The sequence below is a fragment of the Haliaeetus albicilla genome, chromosome 3, assembly GCF_947461875.1.
Source record: "Haliaeetus albicilla chromosome 3, bHalAlb1.1, whole genome shotgun sequence".
Classification (NCBI taxonomy): domain Eukaryota; kingdom Metazoa; phylum Chordata; class Aves; order Accipitriformes; family Accipitridae; genus Haliaeetus; species Haliaeetus albicilla.
The window spans coordinates 53,960,406-53,983,868 of NC_091485.1; the positions used below are offsets into that span (position 1 = coordinate 53,960,406).

The 23,463-nt window shown below is 38.9% G+C and overlaps 1 protein-coding gene across 1 annotated transcript in view; it reads right to left on the reverse strand.

Annotated features, from left to right (window-relative positions):
- The window catches only part of RGS22 (regulator of G protein signaling 22), a 66,196-nt gene that overhangs the window by 40,567 nt on the left and 2,166 nt on the right, over positions 1 to 23,463 (reverse strand). The window contains exons 3-10 of the mRNA XM_069779768.1: positions 21,629 to 21,691; positions 13,265 to 13,486; positions 9,392 to 9,477; positions 7,389 to 7,554; positions 6,881 to 7,052; positions 3,241 to 3,922; positions 2,516 to 2,677; positions 1,387 to 1,567 (exon numbers count right to left, since the gene is read on the reverse strand). Of these exons, the coding sequence (XP_069635869.1) occupies positions 1,387 to 1,567; positions 2,516 to 2,677; positions 3,241 to 3,922; positions 6,881 to 7,052; positions 7,389 to 7,554; positions 9,392 to 9,477; positions 13,265 to 13,486; positions 21,629 to 21,691 (1,734 nt within the window). The remainder of the gene's footprint in view (positions 1 to 1,386; positions 1,568 to 2,515; positions 2,678 to 3,240; positions 3,923 to 6,880; positions 7,053 to 7,388; positions 7,555 to 9,391; positions 9,478 to 13,264; positions 13,487 to 21,628; positions 21,692 to 23,463) is intronic.

The window sequence follows — 23,463 nt, forward strand, 5'->3', positions numbered from 1 at the left end:
TTACATGCACTTTGTACAGAATTACAAAGGATGTCAGGTGAAGAGCATGTGAACATGTTTTGTGAATCCTTAGGAAGATTGCCTTAAGTAGCTCACTGTAAGACAGATACAATCACTCAGACTAGGAAAGAAAGGGGGCATTCTGCCACAGCATCGCTGACTTATTTTTAACAAAATCATGCTATGACTTCTTGGAGATGCCAGTTGCATTCAGAGTGCCCTCAGAAATTCACCCAGAGCTGCTGCTCTTTCTAAGCTCTTGCAAGTACAGTGAGGCTGGAAGATGCAAAAGTCCCGATTTCTCTCAGAAGAAAAAAGAAAAACCAGCAAGAAACAGTCCATCAGCTGATTCTGTGAGGTTCATGGGTGCCAGGTCATAGTTTTCTTCAAGTGCTGAACTCAACAGGGGCTGGAAACCCTGCAGAGTTAGGATTCTGCCTGACCTACAGCTAGTCCTGGGTCACTAGCACACCTTGTGAAGCCAGAACTGGTCTCTGTAAGAGGCAGCTGCTTCTGGCTCCCATTCCTGCTGTGATCAATAGGAATCTGGCTCCTGAACCCAGCTTCTTCTGAACAGGAAATCTGTCCCACTGTTTTTCCTCTGTTATCTCCATGAATTAGCTTTTTAAAAAATATAATTGTAGCCTAAAACTATCCAATTCAAAGTAACAGAGGTGTGTGTGAACAGATCTCTGGCATAGCCCATCCAGTTCTTGACACTGGAACCACAGTCTCGATTCACATTCTCCAAGTACCTCCTGTCCTGAGGCTTAACACTGTGTTGCTGAAAACCTGCAGCTTTCATTGCAGTTACCTCTCAAATTCAGGCTTTCAAGGAAGAAGAGCCAAAGCTGAACTGGCCACCTGCAAGCTACATGCTGTGAAAAGGTCTGTGTTGTGTGGCTCATGACGCTCTGTAGAAAGCAAAAATCTCATGTAACTGATTGAGGACTGTGGTGATAGAAAATGAGCTGAACTCTGCCCTTTTTTCAAACATGAGGGGTAGATTCAAGGTAACTGCAGTGAAGTTGTAAGAATTACTCTGAATTAATATAAGGCTGGTTGAAGGGCAGAATCTGCGCTGCTAGATCCTTAATTTTGCAGTTCTGAGAATTTTGAGCTAAAATATCTATCCAAAAGACTTATGAATTACTCAGGATGTAACTGAGAAGATAATTTGACTCAATTTATAGCAACCTGTTCCATAAAGTATAGTAAAATTTTGTTGCATTTTTATACATAACCATCTGCAACAGACCACCTTTGCTAAATCTTGACTTCCTAACAACCAAGTACCATATTCTTGTTCTATTAAGTTCAAGGAGTTTTGTTTTGTTTTTTTTGATGGGACAAGGCTTTGTTTTTCAATGTTGTGATCCTACCTACCTGAGGAAGTGAAGGTGGTATCCTGGGTGTGCAAGACTTAAGTGTCAATGGTAGCAATGATACTATTTGTGGAAAAGGATCAATGTCTACCCTTGGTCTGTCTTGGCATGTGTGCCAGAGCTTCAGTTTTGCACTGGCAGTTTCTATTGCTGTTGAATGAGTGACACAAAATCTGGGACCCCTAGGAAAAAAAAACCTAGTAAGTAGAACTTTCCCAGAACATGATATACTAGGCTACTTGGCTGCCTTCCCCTTCCCCCCCACCCCCGCCATGATGGCGTTTACTGTATCAAGATATGGTGCTATATGCACCTGGAATTAAAAAGCAGTTAGTGTTAAAGGTATGTTTAGACATTCCATTCTTCCAAATCTAAAACCAAGCTACACATAAATAAACTTAATTTGCAAATTCTGCACCATTATAGTAGCCTTTGTATGAGTCTGCAGTAGGATATGCCCCATCAATCCTGCAGCAAAGGATAGGAAAGGATTGTAGGGCACAGGACATAGACCACAACTCTCACGAGGCTCCGCAGCAAAGTTCACAACTGCAGGTATTTGTTTATGCTTGCAATTTGTTCATCCCCCTTGGGGAGGTGAGAAGACCTTCAAAAATTTAGCTTATGTTTTGGAAACAAGTTAGAATTTTTATCCTCGCTTAATCTGTCAATATGCAAAAGGCATTTTGTATGACAGACATTGAACAGTAAAGTCTCAGGGTCAAATTCCACATAGATGTATACACAGAGCATCCTCAGAAACTTGAGAAGGGCAATATGGGGAATAGGTTAGAACAGAATTAACCTGCTTTGCCTGGAGGGGTTTCTCTACCTTGCAGCCTAAAGTTTAGTTGAATGGTATCCAAGGCAGCTATACACAAAGTAGCTCAGATGCTCTGGCAGTAAAATAACAAGGACTCAGTAAGGCAGATTACCCGGCTTCCCAGCAGACTGCAGTGTAGTTTAGGCTCAACTAAAAATTCAGAGGCAACATCTGCTAGTATTTATGAGGACACTGCTTCCCATAATTGCAATGGGATAAGTGAGATGAAATAAACCTAATACGCTTATCAAAGAAAAGGGAAATTTGTTAAACAATAGAATCTTAGTTCATGTTCATTTTTTCATACCAGTAAAGAAGTAGAGGTTTCACTACTTCAGGCTGAATCTGTCTTAAATGCCTTATATTCCACTGATCTCCATGCAGTAGATCAAGTCTGAGTAACACTTCTGAACTGAGGAAATAGTCTCCACTGCTCAGCAGATACAGTTTTTTCATCTTACTGAGTTGCCTTGAGTCAACAAAAACAGTCAAATAAGCATGTATCAGATGCTGTACAGAACCAAGTACAGTTCATCCTACTGGCTAAACTGCTGTCATGCAACATGTTTTTAGTTGCAAGTGGCAGAAGCCAAAACAACTTTTCTGCAAATTAGAGACAGGTTGTGTATAAGATAAAATGTACGGTGCCCTAGAATAGACAATCTGAATCCAGCAGAGCCTTTCATTAAAGCAGTTTGTCATACTGAATGCCCTACTTGTGAATTTGAGTTCTTTTATTCTTTTTTTTTCTTTCTGTCGCCACCTGTTTTTCAAATCTCTCTCTAACAAAGCCTTAATACTACAGTGATTCTGACTTCATGTAAGCTTTGCAAACATGACTCTGCAAAAAGAGTTTTATAAGGTTCAGCAGAGTCATTCCTGACTTACCTTGTCAGGACACTCATGATTACTTTAATCGTGTCTGTTCTATTCAAACATTAAAATTTATTCTGAAATCTCAAAACGTGCATTGGTCTAGCTGTGTTACAAGTATTAAAACAATGGGAATAACTGTTAAATAATGGGAAGTACCTTTGCTGCCTTGTTGTGTCCTTAAGAGCCTTTAGTCTTTCAATATCCATCCAGAGCCACCAGTACCTCTCCCCAAGTGTTCCTTTAATGAACTTCTTGAATCTTTCAAACTCGTGTCTGGTGCCAGTGTCGTAAGTCCTGTGACTAATACACCAGGCAGCCCTACTGTCTGCCCCATCACTTTCAGAACTTGATCTTAAGCTTACTTCTTCAGTATCTCGTTCTCTTACGTCTCCCTTGGAGTCCAAGACAGTAAATGGAGAAGAACTTTGGGAAAAGAGTGACTCTGCAGTACCATGGGCAAATTCATTATTTGCTAACTCGTGTATAAACACTTCAGGCTGTTTGTGGAAATCCACATCATTCTCAATGTCAGCAGCTGGCTGGTGGGACCATTCTGAAATGGGTTCCTTCATTACAAATGGAGTATAAGCTGGTATGAATTCTTCCGGTGTCTGAAAATTTGTGCTTTCCTGTCCATTTTCTTCTTTTGCTGCACTGTCCTGTTTTGGGTCTAGATAAACTCTTAACTGAGCGTAGGAAGAAGGTTCAGCAATGGCCACAGAAGAACCCTCCTCAGCCTCTCTGGATCTCTCCCTAATAATGTCGGCTTTTGCTGATGTTATCCATGAAGGAGAAAGGAAACTCTGTGGGTGGCATTCCTTAGACAGGGAACCTGCTTCTGCATTAAATCAGAAAAGATCATTGAACACCCTTTTGTTTCAGGACTGTTCTCTTGCATATCAACATTTTCAAGTTAAAAAATGCAACATATGTATATTATGCTGCTGCAGAACAATCAGACCCTGTCATGCTGCAGAGCAGGGAATAGCAGAGGTGCTTCTGCTGTTGCTATCTGGCTAGAAACTCAGCCCCATGACTCAGAAACTCATTCCCTGTTGAATTCCAGCAGAGCAGCAGAGTTCAGGAACAACTCCCTCTGGAGCCAATTCTCTTGTTTACTCAGCTGAGCATCCCAGCTCTTTAGTGCTTGTTAAACCACCTTGTTGTGCTGCAAGGCCTGGTTTCTTCCTGAGCGTTTTTTGTCATAGTTTGATCAAAGTCACAGTATGTAGCAGGATTGGGGTTTTTTAATGCCTGGGGAAGCTAGTAAGTGACAATTCTTTGTCTACTTACGTTGATAACTGCAAAAGACTAAAATATCTAACAGGCCTCTGTCAGTTGGGTAAAATCTTGACAGACATAGAAGGATGACAAAACAAATGATTATGTTAAGGGCTCTGGAACATTTAACAATCCTGCAGTCCAGTCTGCCACCCAGAAATGGCTCCTTTCCATTTAGAGATGTTTCATAACTAACAAATTCAGAACAGTGAGCAGCCCTGGTTTTTTTGGTCTACACTTCTCTACTTAATTCCTTTTACCCAACTCCTTGTCATCACCATGCTGTTAAGCATGCCCTGCCATCCTGGTCTGCTGAGAAAGGAACTTACTGCTTTAACTTGCTCAAATGTCTTTTCTACTTCTGCCAGACTTTTATCAAATACAGTACTTCTGGAGCATGTTAGGAAAGATGACGTTGACTATATGTATTGCTTAGTTAGGTTAATGCTGCTGTTGCTGTACAAGTCAGTCCTGTAAAACTGAGCAGAATAACTACAGATATTGTGAATAGCAGCAGAATCTAAGTGAAAGTAAGAAAAAAACAAAGTCATAATTCAATTCTGGGTCTACAATATCTTCATATCAACCCAGTGTTTAAATGATAGAATAAACTGTATCTTCATATTTCCCTAACGCTAAGATGTAGGCTTTCATACTCTATTGTATCACTGAGGCAAAACATTTGTCAGTGAGGAGACTGCTATAACCTCTGAGCACAAAGCACTACATCAGGCTGTGATAGAAAAGGGCTAAATCTCTTAGATCCACTAAATTCACATTTGTAATATTATCAGCCTGTGTAGCCCTCTGTGGTGGCCCAGTCAATAATGGCAATGGCAGTTGGACATTCTTTCCATCTTCCTCTGAAAATAAGTCACGTCTAACCGATGCTGGCCAGTCACAGACAGACGCTTGGATTAGGAACATGGCATAGAGATTCCCTGCTCTGCACTTATATAATTTTGTGTGTAAGTACATATGGCACAATATGTTGACTGTAATATAAAAATCAGTGTGATTTAAAATATCTTTTCTTATTTCTAAACTATTTCAAATGCTTTCACTTGACAAAGAAAAATTACAGCTTCTCAACACAGTTTTGTGAAATTGAAACATGAAGAATGATTTCACAGGACCTGAGGCAGTTAGGGAGAGAGATACACAGCTCTTGAGTAATCAAAAGCCAAGTGGCTCAGGGTTTTGCTCAAGACATTAATTGATAACCCTGATCCAACTGAAGCAGTGAGCAAGGAATTCAAACTGGATTGTCCAAGCAAATACCTTCAGCTATTGAACTCTTTCTAACTGCAGGGTTGCTCTGAGAAACTTGGCTGATGCCTTTTATTGCTCCCAGTGCCTGACCCCTACACCAGGTGAATACTGTGCCTAAAAAAAGTTTTCTGACTGAAATAATGCTGGATTTCCCATGAAATAAGCATAAAGAAGAGTAATAAGCACATGCAAAATGAAAGTCTATATTATAAAATAAAGTTTTCAGTAAGAAGATGTAAAATACTCATTGAGGCAAAATGCTGTTGGTTGACTGCAGGACAACTGCAGTAAAAGAGGACAGAGGGGCTTTCTGTAGGCCTATGCCCAGCCCACTGCAATACAGAGCTACATTACATTACAATGCTCTGCAAGAATGGTGCATTTGTGACCTCTCTGATCAAAGCACTGCAAAAATTAGTGGTAGAGTCATGAGCTGCAAACAAGTGCAACCTGTATAACTTCATTAATAATCCATGCATCAGCAATATACTTCCTGGGGTTTGGGGAAGAAGACAGACCTCTGGAGTTACCATGTCTTCCAGTTTTCCATTCAGCCATCGGACTCCAAGGTCTGAGCAGTTCAAGTCTCAAAGTGGAATGGCTGCTTTTTCCTCTGAGAATGAGGGACAGAAAACTCCTAACATATGAGCTGAGACTTCTTTGTTCATCTTGCTACTGCCTACAGAGCAGAAGCAAGGCTATACGATCAGGTATGTCCATATGTGCACCTGTATGTTCTCTGCCAGTACCTTTGAAACCTGCTGAATAATTTCAGTTAAATTTGACAGGTAGACAGGAGTGTCACAAATGATTACATTCTGTAAGATTCATGAAAATTGGCAGCCAAAAGGCCTTTAAGTGCCCAACATAAATACCCTAAGAAGATTGCTGCAACACAAATCATACATTATCAAATACCCAGAGAATCCAGACAAGAAAGTCTTTCAAAACATATCAAATAAAAAAAAAAAAACAAACCCTTAGCTGAAACTTACAGATATCTACGAGACAGAAATATGTAAGAAAAGAGACTTCTACTATGACAAAATTACTTGGCTACTAGCTCAAATTTTCACTTAATGTTGTGGCTATGGAAAGAAACAAATCACCGTCTGAAGCCTAAGATACCATACAATGCTCGGAAGGTAGGAAGTGGAGTTAGCAGCAATTCCTTGGAATGCCTTTTCTTTCCACCTAGTCAGAGTTGTGTTATAAATACTATGGCTGAGCCCCTGTTACTTACCCAGAAGGCTATCTTCTTCACTTAAGGAATGGTCTCTTTCATGCTGCCCAGGCAAACACTGATTATCTTGAATTTGGCTAGAAGCTACAGGATGCATAAATGAATCTGTAGTTTTCATGGATTCACTTCGTTTTGCTAGTGTAAACCAATCCTTTGTTTGAGAAACTGTAGCCTAGGAAAATAAATGTCATAGAATAATTCAAATTTCTCTATTTATTGCAGTGTTTCTGAGTGCAGAGGTCTTAGTGTCTGTAGTCATTTTGTGCAGTCTGTGTAGATTTCTGTAATGATAGTTCCCAGTGAAGAGAGCTGTATGACAGTAGCAGACCATACTTGTAACACAGCTTCTGTTTAAGATGGATTACAACCCATCAACCTTCTTCTGTAGTACGAAGAGCTTTGAAAGTAAGGGATATTCAGAGTAGGTTGTCAAATTAGGTTGTGACCTCAGTTACAATAATTTAACCCAAAGCATTCAATCTTGATGAATTAAACATGTTTATTTTACCTGGCCAAGCGATATGTAGAACTTCTTCACAGTCAATGAAGTGTCATCCTCCTCAGGAGGAGGAGAATCTGGGTCTTGCTTCCTTATCCAGGGATAGTAGTCACTATCTATAATGAAATTAATGCCAGTCTTGCTCCATTCAACCTGTGATATCAATTTAGCTAGCCTGAAATTAAATGTTGAGACAAGAAAACTATTAATTTTAGCTTTTAATCAGAGAAAGAGTTGATTTTTTTTCCCCAGAATAAGGCAATAAAAAGCATGATCAATCTAAAAATAAATTGCTACAAAGAACTTTATGATCTGCTTTATTATTTCACCCTTCACCTTTTGTCACATATGTAAATACTAGTACTGCCATTCCATAGTCCAAAAGCTTTACATATGGTGGCCTGCTTTGCATTATCAAGCTGTACCAGTAAAACTGATTTCTGTCAGGATGATCTTGCATGTATCTGTGCAGTCCCAAGCCCTGCCAAGAAGCCCTCGAACATTTTGGTCACTAAAATGGAGCTATTCTCCCTGATTGTAGAAGCCCTGTATCACCACCAGACACTACATTTCCTGTTCTGATACAAGCACTTTTCCAGCAGCAATGCCACAGCCGTGATCACACTAATTGCACTTTCAGATGATAACAAGACAGCTGGCACTATCGTGTTCAGCTGACTGCTGTATGAGGACTTTATAGTACAGAACAGCACTCCAGTGCTACCTTGTGTTAGTGTGAACCTCACGATGTTCAGGAAAGGCAATCTTAGAACCATGTGACGATAATGAGGATGGGCTCGAGAACTGGGGCAGAACTTAGTTAAGTCAGAAAGCAGTATAAAATCAACCAAGGTGCATGTGAAGGGAAGACAAAGCCTATGCCTGAGCCTACAACCAAGAGTGAATGCCCAGTTTCACTTGTCCCCACTATATGAGGGCAAATATGATTTCATTCTAGGGTTGTGCTATCTACATCTTTAAGTGCAAGTTTCACTTTTAGCATCTCAGCTTATCTTGATCCTGATTCAGAAAAGCAACTTAAACCACTGATGTCAATAGAAATTAGGTACATGCTTAAAGTTAGTTTTATGTAATTCTCTTAGATAACTCTTCTTGATCAAAGAAATAATTTGCTATAGCAGAAGATCAAAGTTAATATTTCATGACACCCAGATATGTGTAAAGCAGGCTGCTTCTAAAGGTAAAATGGAGCACTCTTTCATGGTTTGCTTGTTCTTTGCACAGATTTCCCCTTGAATTTAAGTGCAGTCTTCAGGATATTGAAAGTGAAAAACATTTTGAAATTTTTAATGTAGAAATCTATACCCCAGTACCTAGTCTGTCATTACAATCAACAAACATGAGTTTTGTGAACCATACTGCCAGGCTGCCTCTCCTTTTAGGACCCCTGAAACACACTACGATTATCAGCATCTAGACACAACCTTAAGGGATGTAGAGGCAGATCCTCCAAAAAGCACACTGAATCTCCTGAACATCTGTGGAAAGGACATCTGGAAAAATATAGCAAGTGTGTAACAGTAAATCATCCAACTATGCCACAGCATCCCACAGAGAACCTTGCAAAAAGAAGCCTGACAGTGGGCCCAAAGACACAAAACTAATGATTGAATTAAAAAGGACTGGCTGTTTTTTCCAAATAGATTCCATAGATTCATAACTTCCACTTATATAGCTTACATATTGGTTAGAGAAAGATACATTGCTACCATATCTCTGTGGAACAGAGATTCAGAAATCAGTAAACCCTACTCTTACTCTCTTTGTAATGGTGTAATATAATATGTAATTCATGGTCAAGGAAAATTAAAGAATGCTGAGTGAAAAAAAAGTCACTGATTTTACTTTATCCAGGTCACTAAAATGCTAATATTAAACAAACACAACTAGAGATGGAAGAAAACATATCAAGAGTACTGTCAAGATGAATTAAACAGAAGAGAAAAATGTACAAATTTAAAACTGAGACACAGCATAAAAGATTGCAATACCTGTATTCAAAGTAACAGTCACTTTCTAGAAATGCTGGAAGCCTTTCTTTCTTAATCCACTGAATTGCTTGTTCTCGATCAAGACACTATTAAAAAAGAAATACCAAATATTTGCAGTATTCTTGACTTTCTTCTTTCATTTGCCATGTAACTGATTCTCTCCATCCCCCTTCTACAGAAGCATTGTCTCAGGAAGACAAATATACAGTGAACATCACCTTTGTTATCCAGTTTAGCCTTAATCATGCTGGGACAATTGAGTTCATTTACTTTTCTATTAACAGCTAAAAAGCTTGAAATCTGATTTCACCTATAAAAGTACAACTTTTTTAACAAATCATGGGTGGTTTTTCTTCAGAAATAATGTATGTATGAATCATGCTTTTACTGTACAATAACAAATGCAAATTAGATGCTCATAAATTTTCTGCAATAGGAAATTGCTTATTTTTCTGACTTTATCACATTTTATAAATAATCACTATTATATTTTTCCTCAAGAATCTGAAGAATAAGGAACACTTAAATTAAATTATATTCCCAGAATGAGACACCTGTGGATATTAAAAACAAAATTGAACAAATAAAAAGCCAATCATTTATCAGTTTTCCCACTTTTATGTTAGAGCATTGCAAAACTGCATTGCACACAGTAACTCATAGTGGAAGCCTAAGTGCATTATGAATTGGGCCCCTAAAAGATTTCTGCTCAGGTGGTCTAAGCCTCAATGCATCATGAAAGCAGAAAGGGAGGTGCTTCCAAAGAGTGGTTTGAGGAGTGAAAGGGAGATGTTGAGCAGTGAGCTACCCAGAGCCAGCTAACCAAAAAACTATGCCTGGGGTCTTGCACAGAGAGCAAGATCTCTGACTATGGGCCACAGTGATCCATAGCTGTTTCCCTTAGAAATGACACACAGCACACTTTTTAATATTTTTTTTTAAGAGCATACTTTTTCCACGCTTAGGGGATGACATGTTTTATTTATCTGAGGTGCATTTTTCCTTTTAGTGAAGGTGAGACTGATGATTTGGAAGAATGCAGCAGCTTCCCTTGTCCATAGAACAGGTGAAGTTTGGGCAAAGATGGATACTACTTGCTATATCAAATAATCAGTTAATGTAGATTACATCTTAAATTTTCTTTCCATGAGCTAGTATTCCACTGGGGACAAGGGTTATTTCTGCCTCATATATATCTGTAGAGGATTAAAAAAATCTGAATTACTCAGAAAGTGGGTGGTTTCATTTAGAGAGAAGAAAATATTTCAAAATATGGAAAGCTTATGTTGGCAGTGGCTCATACAATGTAATTTGTGGAGATGAAGACTAATTACTCCCAACCACACAGTGTATGCCTCTTTTTGGTAACTGACAAGCTTTTTTGAAATACAGAAGATTGTCTCTTTATTTTGGCTTTTAATATTTATGTATTTACTGACTCACAGCCCAGTTTTTTATCTGAGTGATTCATAATATGTTCATGTCTGTACATGGTTGGTACACAAAATTATAGACACTATCAAAAAGGAAAGAATCTCTATGCTTTCCCCTTCCCCAGAGAAAGATGCTACATTTAATCTGATGGGTTTTGTTACCTTGGTTAGCTTCCTTACCCAGTCAGCCTTAGGCCTTGCTGGGACCTAATCCAGCAAAGCTTTTAGCACATGTTTAAGTTTAAGCATGTGTTTAACTTCCCTTGATTAAAGTTAAACACATACTTAAGTGCTTTGCTGAACTGGGGTTTCTCTGAAGTAAGGTATGTGGGATGCCAGCCAGTTTCTTTCCATAGCTGTAATCAATTCTACCCAATTCCACAGGTTTCTTTCTTAATATATTTTACACCAAGTTGATTGTGACTATTGATAAGAAGATACTTACCTCTGTATCAATAATTTGCAAGTGTGCATGCACACATGCAGAGAATATGTAAACTCGTAACAGTCTGAGGGGGAAGTAAAATACAGAGAAAAATACCACTGGAAGTATTTCTTAGGCGAAATGTGTTTAAATTCAGGCTGTAGCCTGAAAGGCCTACTAGGATTCTCCAATCATAACTCATTTTCATTAGTAGTGTGCCAGTGATGGCCACTCCAGGTGACTTTTTGTAGCAATGTAACATTCAAAGCAACTGTCAATCTCTTCAGTCAGTGTGAAGAAAGCGGTCAAAGCAAAGGAGGCAGCATCACCCGATGCCTGAAAGATCAAATTCTGTTTGATTTGAACTGAACTGCTTGATGCATTTGGTCTGGGTTGGCTTCTTCTGGTTCATAGTGTAGGACAATGAATGAAGCGGACTCTTTCACCTTGTGTAGTTGCAGTAACAATTTTTGGCATGCTGTTTTGCAGGCCATTTTGTTCCAGCTCAGCCTTGAGATGCCAAGCTGAACCAGATGAGGCATCTGTGTTACCTGTCCAGTAAAGGAGGAGTCAAAAATGAGAAGAAACATCACCCTTTCCCCACAAAAGGTGAAGAAAGTGTATCAAGGCATACTGCTCCTCAAAAGGCCATAATGCTTCCTATCTATGGAAAATGGCCCAGAGAAAGAAACGTATTCTTAAATAATACAGAAGGTCTGTTGCTCCAAACCACATGAAAGATGTAAGTAATAGTGAAATGGCTTTGAACTTGTCAAGTAAGGCCACTTAGAGTTGCAATGATGTGAGGTTATCCCAGAGAGCAATGTTAGCCACACTTGTACAAGCACACAACATTTCCTCAGTTGAATCCTGAGAGCAAATAAGAAATTGAGAATAGCTCTTCTGCTTTTGTGCTCTCAAGCAAAGTATTTGTGAAAATAATTATTTAACGTGGTAGCGAAGTCTGTGAGCCTTGTCGTATTGCAGCATTTGTCCAGTTTAGATGCAGATAATTGCAATCCCACATTACTATCATTTTGTTAAATACCATTGCCTTTTGACCTCTCTCAACACTGTTTTCCTTTCTGAAAATCATTACGCTTATACCGGGCAAAGCAGCAGTCTGTTACAACTCCCTGCTTTTCTCTCAGCCTTCCAGCTATGACATAATTTAGAGCAGCCGCCTCTAAAACTGTAGCAAGACCTTAGGCTGGCCTTGAATGAAATGAACTGAAGTCACATCAGTCACACCAATGCAAAGTAAGCAAGAAAGGAATAAACCAAGTATCCCGGTGAAATATTTTTTCTCCTCCAAAGCTGTTGTTTAAAGGTAAACTCCCACAACAAATTATACTGTCTTGTATTGTCTTAGGTGCATACAGTGCTTCAACTCCTGATTTTAACCTGCCTAATTTGGTGCAGAAGAAAGCCCTGAAAGTAAACAGGTAGGAATACCAAAATTGATAGTGTCTGATACAAGATTTTTTTTCTAAAATCCAACCTATCTTTCCATTAATTTAGTTTTCTTGTTGCCAAAGATCATTTTCTCTGGCCATTTCAATTGATGCTAACCATGTAAATCCTTTGGGAATTAATGGAAGAGAGACTTATGTGTTGCCAGACCACAGATGAGCTCATAGCCACACAAGGAAATTAATTAATAAGGAAAGACTGAGATGCATTAGTTTCAGTCAATTTGCACATTCCAGGGATCACTAGTAAAGTAACTGTTGTCATAATATTTTTTCTTTTAATATTAAAAAGTATTCAGACCACACAACTGAATCCTGCCCTGCAGAATCTTCAAAATTTTGTGCTACAGGATGTACATCTGTAATTCCATTCACTTGTCTGCTAGACACATGTGTGTTGCAGGGCATAATTTGGCCCATCGTTATGTTTTCCTAACATAAATTAACATTTTTCCCAAGCTACCAAGCCAAATACAACAATAACTACTGCCAGTATCTCTACAGTAAGATCTAAATATAAACTCAGGGGCTATAAGTTGCTTACCATAGTGTTGTAATTTGGATCAATATTGAAGGTTGGAGAAGCGCTGCGCATTTTGGAGAGCTGCCCATCATTCTTTGCTTTCCTTAGAACATCATAAATGGGGTTTGGAGGTTTCTGATCATGTAGAATTTTTTTCAGCTGGCTTTCCAGGCATTGTGGGGCATCATTAACTACTTCAAAAACCCCAAAGTCAGAGTTAAACTTAACCGGCTGGGCAAAAGTCTACAAAAGAAGTTTGGAAAGTTTATAGCATTGTAATAAGGGAACGCTTTCATTTAAGAAAGTTACTTTTTAAAGTATAGAAGCATCCTACAGAATGCAGGCTGGTATTACAAGGCTTCTTTCTCTTGCCTGCTGTAGTTTATGTTCAGGGCCTGGAATAGTAATTTTTCTGTATTCTTGTTCGTTAGTCTCTTCGCTGTATAGCTTTCCAAAGCAATTGTACTTTTTGTTTCAGCTATGCTTAATTGTCAAGAATTTAACTCATTCTAGATCACAGACCATTCTTTTTCACATGCAAATAATAGATCCAGTATACTGATGTCTAGAATATATAATTTACAGTGACTTTAGTAACTGTTCTGCAGGGGACTACTTACCTACAGGATCACATCTCCAGCGTTGTTCTCCCATTCATTACCGCAAGCAATCAAGGCTTGAAAAGAATAGCAATGAAGCTGACCTTTTAAATATGGGTTGCATTTGAGGAGGATGAATCTGAAGATTTCCATATGTAGGAAAGGCTTTTCACCATATTGTTACTTGTAGGTCAAACACCTACCAAAACCTATGGCCTGTAGTAAGTTTTATTATACATCACTAATTCAGTCAGATACTGTATAATACATGAGGTAGACCAAACTTCAACTTCAGCTATGTAATTGTAACTTTTATCAACTCCAAAAAAACCACTACATGTGTACACATTAAAACAGAGCCATGTTTCATCTTTTGAGCTCTGGTATTAGGTATTTCCCTAAAAGACTATCTTTCAAATTCTTTTACTTGAAATGAAGAGGGAAAATACGGATGGATCTTACAGAAGTAATGGGGGATTACCGAGACAGATATGAATATGAGATTATATACAACCAGAGCATATAAGCATCTCCACACTGAGCTGGAAGAAAAGAAGGCATGTTGTAGTTAAGAACTGAAGAAAATCTTGGCCATATCCAAACCCAGTGCCAAAATTCTTTTTGGCTTTGTTCCAGACAGGATCCCACCTGGTGTTCATACAGTTGTCGTTCCCCTGCACTTAAGATTATTTTATTTTTTCCAGCACTGTATTTTTCATTTCCTTGAACTTTTTCATATATCACATATATACATACATAGATAAAATTCAAACACATACTACATAAACTGAATACATGCTACATATAATATAGAAATACATTACAGACCAATTTTATTATTCTTCACGCCTATAGAAGTCCAAAGTAACTACATCAGTGTTAGCTATTTTGTTGCTTCTGTTTGAAGCCTCCTTGTTGATCAAGGTCTTATAGAGCAATGCCCAGGATCAAACCACGTGGCTGCAACATGTGGTTACAACATTCACTACTTATCCCATAATGTCTTAGTGTGGAGGCTCACCCTGGCAAAGTACGTAGCATGTGAGACCTTTAAGTGTATGACTAGTGCCTATGACATCAGGCTGTCACTGCTCAGAGCCATGCATTGAATTGCATTAGTCTGTTTAGTTACCTAACTGCAGTTGAAATCACAGCTTGGTTTTTGTTCTCTGACACCTTGTGCCTCTTTCGGCATTAATTTTCTCCAGGGTACTCTGCAGATTTAGTGGTTTTTCTCCAGATGTACTGAACCACATTTTAAAGAGCCTTTTATGTGTAGTAGATTTCTCTATACTTCATTCAGACCTTCTCCCAATTTGCAATGTGTACATTTCATTTACTTTCAAACTTAATTTGGGCTGCTACCAGCTTTTAAGTGACTAGCTGTGCAACCTTAATAACCTCCAAATATATTATTCCTTATTTATTTTTCCATGTTTTTAAAAAAAGCAACAGAAGAAAGTACACTAAAAAAACAAGGTGCTTCGGTCTCTCGGGATTTGAAACGCTCTTGCTTGTGGAAAAAAAGCAAACAGAGTGCAAATTCCATAATATAGGGCTACGTGATTAGACATGACCAGATTATTTCAGTTCCATGTTGTTCAACTTGAAAACTAAGCAAAGACAACATTAGCTTATCACACACATCTACTTTTACTTAATCCTTTGTAACTTACTCTAGATCTAGGTTTTTCAGTGCATATTTTAATTAACTGAACAGAAAACATACGGCAACTTTAATGTAATGAAACAGAAGCTAGTGACAATTTTTAAAATGTAAAGTGTATTGCTATTTTAGGAGTCTGAATACAAATCATTTATAAGACAAATATACTAATGAAACAAAAGAACATACACTGAGGGGATAAGAAAATTAAGGCTTCATACAGTACATACTTGACTGAAAAAGGTGGTTCTAGTCCAGACTTTTGGGGTTTGGACCAAGATGTAGTTACCTATCCCCAAGAATATCGAGGCATGCATACTTCCTATATCAGTCAGAGAGTAGCCCATAATCCTCTTTACCCGACACTAGTAAGACTACATCTGGAATACTGCATCCAGTTTTGGGTCCCCAGTACAAAAAGAATGTTCATATATTTGAGTGAGTCCAGCAGAAGACCACTGAGATGGTCAGAGGCTGGAGCCCTTGCCCTGTGAGGAGAGGCTAAGGGAAACGGGCTTGTTTAGCCTGAAGAAGAGACAGCTCTGGGAGGACCTAGCAGCAGTCTTAGAGTAGTTACAGGAGGTTACTGAGAAGGTAGAGCCAGGCTTTTCACGGAGGTGCATGGGGGGAGTGAAAGAGACCATGGTCGTACACTGAAATAACAGATGTCTCAGATATAAGAAAAAAGGTAATTGTGGGATGATTAGCACTGGCTGTCCAGACAGGCTATGGAATCAGTTGCTGGAGGTTTTCAAGACCAACTGGACAAAGTCCCAAAAAATCTGGTCTCAATACTAAAGCACTGACCCTGCTTTGAGCAGGAAGCTGGACTACAGACCTTCCCAAACCCCCTTGCAGCCTGAGTGATCTATGATTCTGTACAAATCCCAAATTCTACCAGATAGAGGAGCTCATCAAACTATCATATAAAAGCATTTTAGAATAGTTAAATATGCTTTCTGGAGAAGCTTATTTCACTTGCTTACTTAAGAAACTAGAATGATAAATCAGAATGTTTTTGTAAGCATAATAAAAGAAGAGGTAAGTCCTGACCTTCTTAATTCATCCCCCACCAGAAAAATAAGAGTGATAATGTTATGACAAAATTCAAATGGGAACACAAAAAAAAATTAACCTGATTTCTTGTAGGAAACATTTTTCCCAGTTACAGTACAGGAGAGAGGATCAGTCAATCCATTTCCACTTTCAGTATGTGAGGAACTTTGGAGCAAAATGCACAATCTAACCATTCCCACACAGTACAAGCCACAAAAAAAAAAAAAAAAAAAAAACCAAACAAAAACCTGTTCAATACTTTGTAGCAAACTTAAAACCTTTCCCACAGAAGCCAAGTGCTGTAAAATCCTACAATGTTTCACAGGACAATAATGAGGGAGGTTTATGGCACCACCAATATTCTAGGTCATTGCAATAACGAGGAATCTCTTCAGTGAAGGTGCCTATGTTAAGGAGTAGATGATAGCCTACACTATAAAGGAAGGGGAAAAAATTATGTGTGCCAATCTAATATACTGAGAAATGTCTTTCTTACCCCACATTTGGCAAGTGCTTTGGCTTTTTACTACACTAACCAAAGACTAAGTGTATCATTCTCTCTCTAGTTGGTCCAAATTTTGATCCTTTGAAGATGGAGAGGGAAAACTCTAGAGCAAAATTATACCTCAAGATGTTAAGAAAAAATAAGTCACGTTTGGCAGGAGCCTTGAAGCTTGGGATTCATACATTATCAATTTAGCACAATAAATAGTATCAACAAGGACTTGAGAATACCAACAAATAAGAAGTCTACAGGCTTTGCAAACTGTTTCACTCACAGGCAAGTCTCCCCTTGAACCCCGTATGACCAATGTAACTCAGTGTAGTAATCTCAGCTTCAGAAAAAATGTCCAAGCAAACAACAAAAAGCTGATTTCAGACTGTGGTACAGCAATACTATTAAATAAATGAAAAATTGCATGTATATTTTTGACAGCAAAGAAATTTCTTAGCTGTCAAATGCACATTGAATGTGGTTTCAGTTGAAGAATAAATAGAATACATAATTCTGAAACCTGAAGTTATACACTTAACTAAAGGGAAGGCAAATTTCTCTCAGTCCTCCCAAAACAGAAACCAAAACAGCATCCATCACCATGTTGCCAGGATATCAGACATATAAATCTCACTGTTCTCTGCCTTAAAAGTTTTCAGATATACTTAACTTCAGATACACTTAACAAATGTGTAAATATGCTCACCACATCCCACCCCAAATAATGTAGTTTGATCCCAAGAGAAACAGAATGACTACAGCTTGGCTGCCTTTTAGGTTAAGGCCCTGAAAGGGTGGGAATGAATAGAGACCTCATCCAGGAGTTTTGCCAAAACTTCCTTAAGACGGGTATGTGTGTATCATAAATAAATGTCAGTGAGAGTCCAGACAGAAGAGAATTTGAGTAGCTCTATGAAGTGCCTGGAAAATTCACACTGCACATGGTCAATGGCAAATCTCCCATTGACTTTAATGAGTCCAGGATTTCCCTTCCATTGATGAGTAAGACAAGTCACAATCACATACCACAATCTAATTAAGAGAGAGGAGAAAAATATTTTGAGTAAACCCACTATCAGTGAGAAAGGAAGTCAGGAATGTTTCTTTTCTTCCTTGAATGTCAAAGATATCAAGCCAGTTTTAGTCCTGGGTAAGTCTCAACGTAATATGCAGGTAGAGCCTTACTGATGTAAAAGCCTTTTTAAGGGAGGTTGTATCAGCACCTGCAGCCTCCCTCCACACACCTGGACAAGAGGAAACCAAAGAGCATGCGGTGATGCCTTGAATTGATGTGGTGATGCATCGATGCACTGAATTATTCACAGCCATCTTCAAAACAGTGAAGGGCCTGAACTGTGCAGTAAAGTGGACGGCTTTTTGCTTTCTGCCCTCTCTATCATCTGCTGCTCATAGTTCAGGCCTGGTTTTACTCTTGACAGCACTAGGTTTTCAGGACCATTCTGTTTTCAGAAAGACCCATTGGCACAAACTTTATTACTTGGGCTTTAATTGGTTTTAGAATCATCACCTGCATCAAGTCCTGGATCCCAGACTACTCAGTGGAGAGCTTTTCTATTGAGAACTTTCAAAAGAAGTAGCCTTCAAATCTGAAGCTGATAAAATTGTGGTCACTTATTAGCTTTCGGCTACAGAGGAAACCCACAGCCAGGGACTCGCCACCAAGAGTGTCATCTCCTGAATGCTTCAACTGAGGTGCACTTAGCTCTTCTGTCTCTAGTGCAACTCCTTGAGGTTGCAGAGGAGCGTGTGTGTCTTCATCGGGATCACTGGTAACTGGAAAATGAGGGGTAAGGCCCCAGCATGGACTTGGGGTGGAATGACTAGCAGGCACTTGCAGAGTGCACGAGAAACAAGTTGACATTACTGCGCTTTCTTACTGAGGCCTCCAACACTGAGCTGGATGACAATTTCTGACTTCTCAATTTTCATTCCTAGCTAAACATATTCTCGGATGTTTTAAATACACGGATCAAAGATTTGAATTTAGGGATGCTTGACCAGCTAGAAATGGAAATGTATCCAGGCCAATGTTTCTCTTAAGCCTTTCATTTTAGATTAGTTACTACGGAAGGTGTAACTCGTTTTTATGTCATGTAATTGGTTTCTGCTACTGTGAAATCACTGTACTACTGGCAACAAGTGCCCTCACGAGGTTTTTATATTATTTCATCTTTCAGAAATATTTTCTGTACAAACCATCCTTCATTACACCATGTAGATCTTTGGAATACCTAGATATTCATGTCAGATTATATTGAATATTATTATAACAACAGGATCATTTAAAGTATATACCGTAAATCAAAGAGAAAAAAAAAAAAATCTACTGTTATAGCAAGTCCCCAGTGATAAAATTTTCCACACACTAGTGGTGTGTTATAAATCAACACAGAGGCAGTCTCTTAAAATAAGCATATGCTACCCCTGATTTCTTGCATCAAGTCACACAATATTTTCAGTTTAACTTGTTGCCTAACTACTAGCACACCTGGGTAATACTGTTCCCAGGCAACAGTGCATAAGCACAACAAGAATAAAGCAATGGAAATTTCAATGCAGTGTTTTAGTAGAAGCCTTCTGAGAAGGAGGGGGAAATTGGGAATATAAGGTATTCAAACCACAGAACTCAGGGCATTAATAGAACTTAATCCTGAAGAGGGTAAATCCTCAGGAAAAGATCAAAGAGAAAATAAAACCAATTATGAGAGCATTACAGATAAAAATAGCTAATAGAGCATCTGTTTTCATGAAGGTATGTAAATATATAGGAGACCATTTGTCATCTTAGAAGCCTATCAAGATTACTAGTGTAAAACAGTGTTTACTCAGGAGTGTCTGTGAACTCTTTTCTGTGGGCTTCCAGAGCTGTCAGGAGTGCCTGGACAATCGCCATGGTTCAGAGCTGCTAAGCTGTGCCAGGACTGCGGGCTCTGGAGCCCTCTGAGGCCAAGGAGAATTTTGGCCTCTAATAGAAGTCCTGAAATCTGTGCATGTCCAAGGAGACCCAGAGACTAAGCAGGCTGATCTTCTTACCCGCTCCATCCTCTGTGATTTGGGGAAAACTTGAGGCATAGTTTCCAAATAAGCAGCAAAAGCGTGAAGGATGGTATTCCTGTGCTAAGAACAATCTCGCACATGGAAGGATGCCTGCATTTAAAAGCTACATAGTTAGGCTTGGATTTAGGTAAATATCCTAAAGCAGCTGCAAAGGGGGAAAAAAAAATAGAAAGATAAAAAAACCCAGCCCTTTCACCACACATTTTCTTCTATATGTGTCTCCCTAGTTTTATAAAAATTATTCTTAGGAATGTTGCAGTGTAATGAAAGCATGTAAAGGCTGAGAGAAGTCAGTATTGCTGCTGTGCACAAAACCCACACTCTTATATAGAGTTAATACCTCTAGATTCTATTTTAAGATAAAAAAATTGGCATGGGGAGCCCATTCTACCATCCTTAGTTCTGCAACTCCCATTATGTGTACTTTTACACAAATCTGTGATGTGACTTAGAGAGCACATCTATGTCTAGTTCAGTTTGGTAAGCCTGAATCATAACTGAATTTATTCCAATAGTGGCTGCACTGTAGTCTTAGGTCCAAGGAGCATCAAGAAATATCCTGCCCCTTCCTAATGCTGGTGGTGGTTCCTACCAAGCAAGTTGCAGAAAGGGGTATATGTTCTCATAGTGCAGCCTGTTGGACTACAGTGCTTTAGGAAGGGGACAGGCTGTGGGGCAGCTCTGTGGTAGATTGGCTGGGAGATCCCATGGGAGCCATGAGCGATGCTGTGGAAAGGTCTGTGCCACCTTGCAGTGTGGGGATGGAGAGAATGGGGACAGGCAGGCCCAAGACTACCAACATGAAGTTGGGTGAGGTTGCCACACTGAGGGAGCAGGACAGTACATGTGACTCTCATGAGACTGTGGGAAGGCAGGGTAGTTAATGGGGAAAAGGAGCAAAATATAGGGCAACTGGTTAAATATAGAGCACTGAGTATGGTGGTCTAACTGCAACCAGATCAGCACACAGAATACAGTGTAAGGCTGCATCCTTCTAGCTGCAGACGGGAGAGGAACAGGAGGGGAGTGCCAACTTCGAGACCTTCACAGCCATGAAGAGAAAGAGTTGGTTCCTGAGCTAAAGTGTTTATTAATCACTGAGTGCATCACCAGAAGAATGTAAAAGGACAAACATTTGTTATGTTGGCACATCATGATACTGGAATAAAAGTAGACTTCTTATACTTTTTAAATAAGTATTTATGTGTCTTTTTCCTTTCCTATTCATATTATTTTGGTGCACTGTGATTTAAATACATAAATTTGCAAGAGAAAATATATCCACAGAAGTCCAGATACTGTGTTATATTTCCTGACACTGATAAGAACATGGAGCAATAAGAGTTGTTACCATTAAAATACAGACATATTGTAAAAGCCATTTAACTACCCAGTGACAAAATGCAAACTGTTCTAAGCTGGGTTTCATTACTATTAAACTTAGTAAGGTGTTTCTTGCATTTTGCAAGGGATTTCTGTAAGGTACTTACTGGAAGACTCAAAAATTCATTAAAGTAGTCCACAAGCATATCATCTGTGGCTAAGCATTCTTCCTACAGAGAGACAAAACCACAAAGCACGGCTTGAATGAACTATTGCTTCAAACAATTCTTTTTCCATGAGATATGACATGCAAACTTTTGCAAAATGTTATTTCCCGCTTTTGAGAATATAATCATTGCATCGTTGTTACATTCTAGCCATTGCACACTGCTGAGGTCCTTAGCAATTTAAAAAACACACGTGAAGGTAAATCCTTTGCCAAGAAATTTACAGATAAAGCCTTCATAAGCCCAACAGCATCTAAATGCTGGAAATCCGCATGTTTTCTTTTGAAAAAATGTGCATAAGCTAACGGTCTAGAAATTCCCCACATTATACCTTTTTCTCTCACATCTGGGAAGAAGGGGAGTATAAAAGTTCACCAGAGCCTGCTTCTGCACCCACACTGCTGCTTGGGGATGTTTGGGGAGATGTTTGGGGAATAAAAGGGAGTTCGCTGATCTATAATTTGGCTCACCAAGCAAGCAAGTGTATGGAATACTTTGAATCTGACAAAACTGGGAGGCTTCCTGTTGACCTCATCAGAAGTGAAGACTGCATCTGCAGGTGTTTTTGTACCGTTTCTGATCCCTGCATTTTAAATCCTGCTAACAAGACTCAAAAACTGTAGAATAGAAATTATTTTTTTTGCTGTTGACAAATCCATAGGTATGGATCCTAATCTTACTTCCTCAATACCACCACCCCACCCCCATTTCAACTCAGTAGAAGGTGAAAGTAGAACATTATTCCATTGGTCTTCAAAAATCTGTCTTCAATATAATGAAGATTTTAATAGTTTTCAGTTTCTTGAATATTCTGTTATTTCTGCCTTGCAACGCAAGGAGAATGCACCTAAATCAAATATATTTGCCAATATCAGCAAAGGTCTTGTGACAGATCTTTTTTCTCTTTCTTAAGTTCATAGCATTGAAATGCACTAGTGAGGAGTAATATTAAAGAGAGATTATGCACAGTGTACATGGTATCACTTGTAGGCAGGCAGTATCTTGATCCAAACCCCACAGTGTCTAACTTAAACAGAGACAGCTTGTACTCAGGTAAGGAAGAAATCTTGAGCTAATGTACTTTAACATGAACTGAGAAAGGCCCCTATGTGCTGCACGTCAAGGCAGAACCAGACCTAATGGTGTTTGCCTGGCCTTAGTCTGCCAACATTTGTTCCTTGGCACTTGTGGCTGCTGCTGTTGTGACTGATACAGGACAGGCAAGTTAGCTCACACTCATTCCTGGAAAACACTGACAACACTGAAAGCAAGGCTTTCTGCATTACAGAGATCGTGCTTTATTTGGATCACAGGCTCATGGTTCAATGCACTTGCAGTACCATGGACCTAGAGATTGTTAGGGCACTGATTAAGTAGGAGAACTTACCAAAGTGTCTAACCCAAAGCCTTTTTAAGTCAATGGAAAATCCTCTCACTATTGTCACTAGACAATCAATCAGATCCAGAAATCTTAATTCAGCAAGTGTTAACACAATTAACAAAAAAATTCATTAGAAACAAGCTGCAGTCTGCCTCATGTTTGGTTTGGGCAATGCACAATTAGCTTTGACACTGATAAGGATGAATCCGAAGATGGCTAGATATAATAATACCCCATTAAAATATTTTATTGTTTCAAAGGACTTACTCAAAACAATTCATTTATTACTGGCTGAAGTATAAGCTCTTTAAGAATGTGCAGTAACATGTTTTTAATTTGCCAAGGATATAATTCTCTGTAGTCCTATATAACAGCAAGAAATGTAAACACAGTG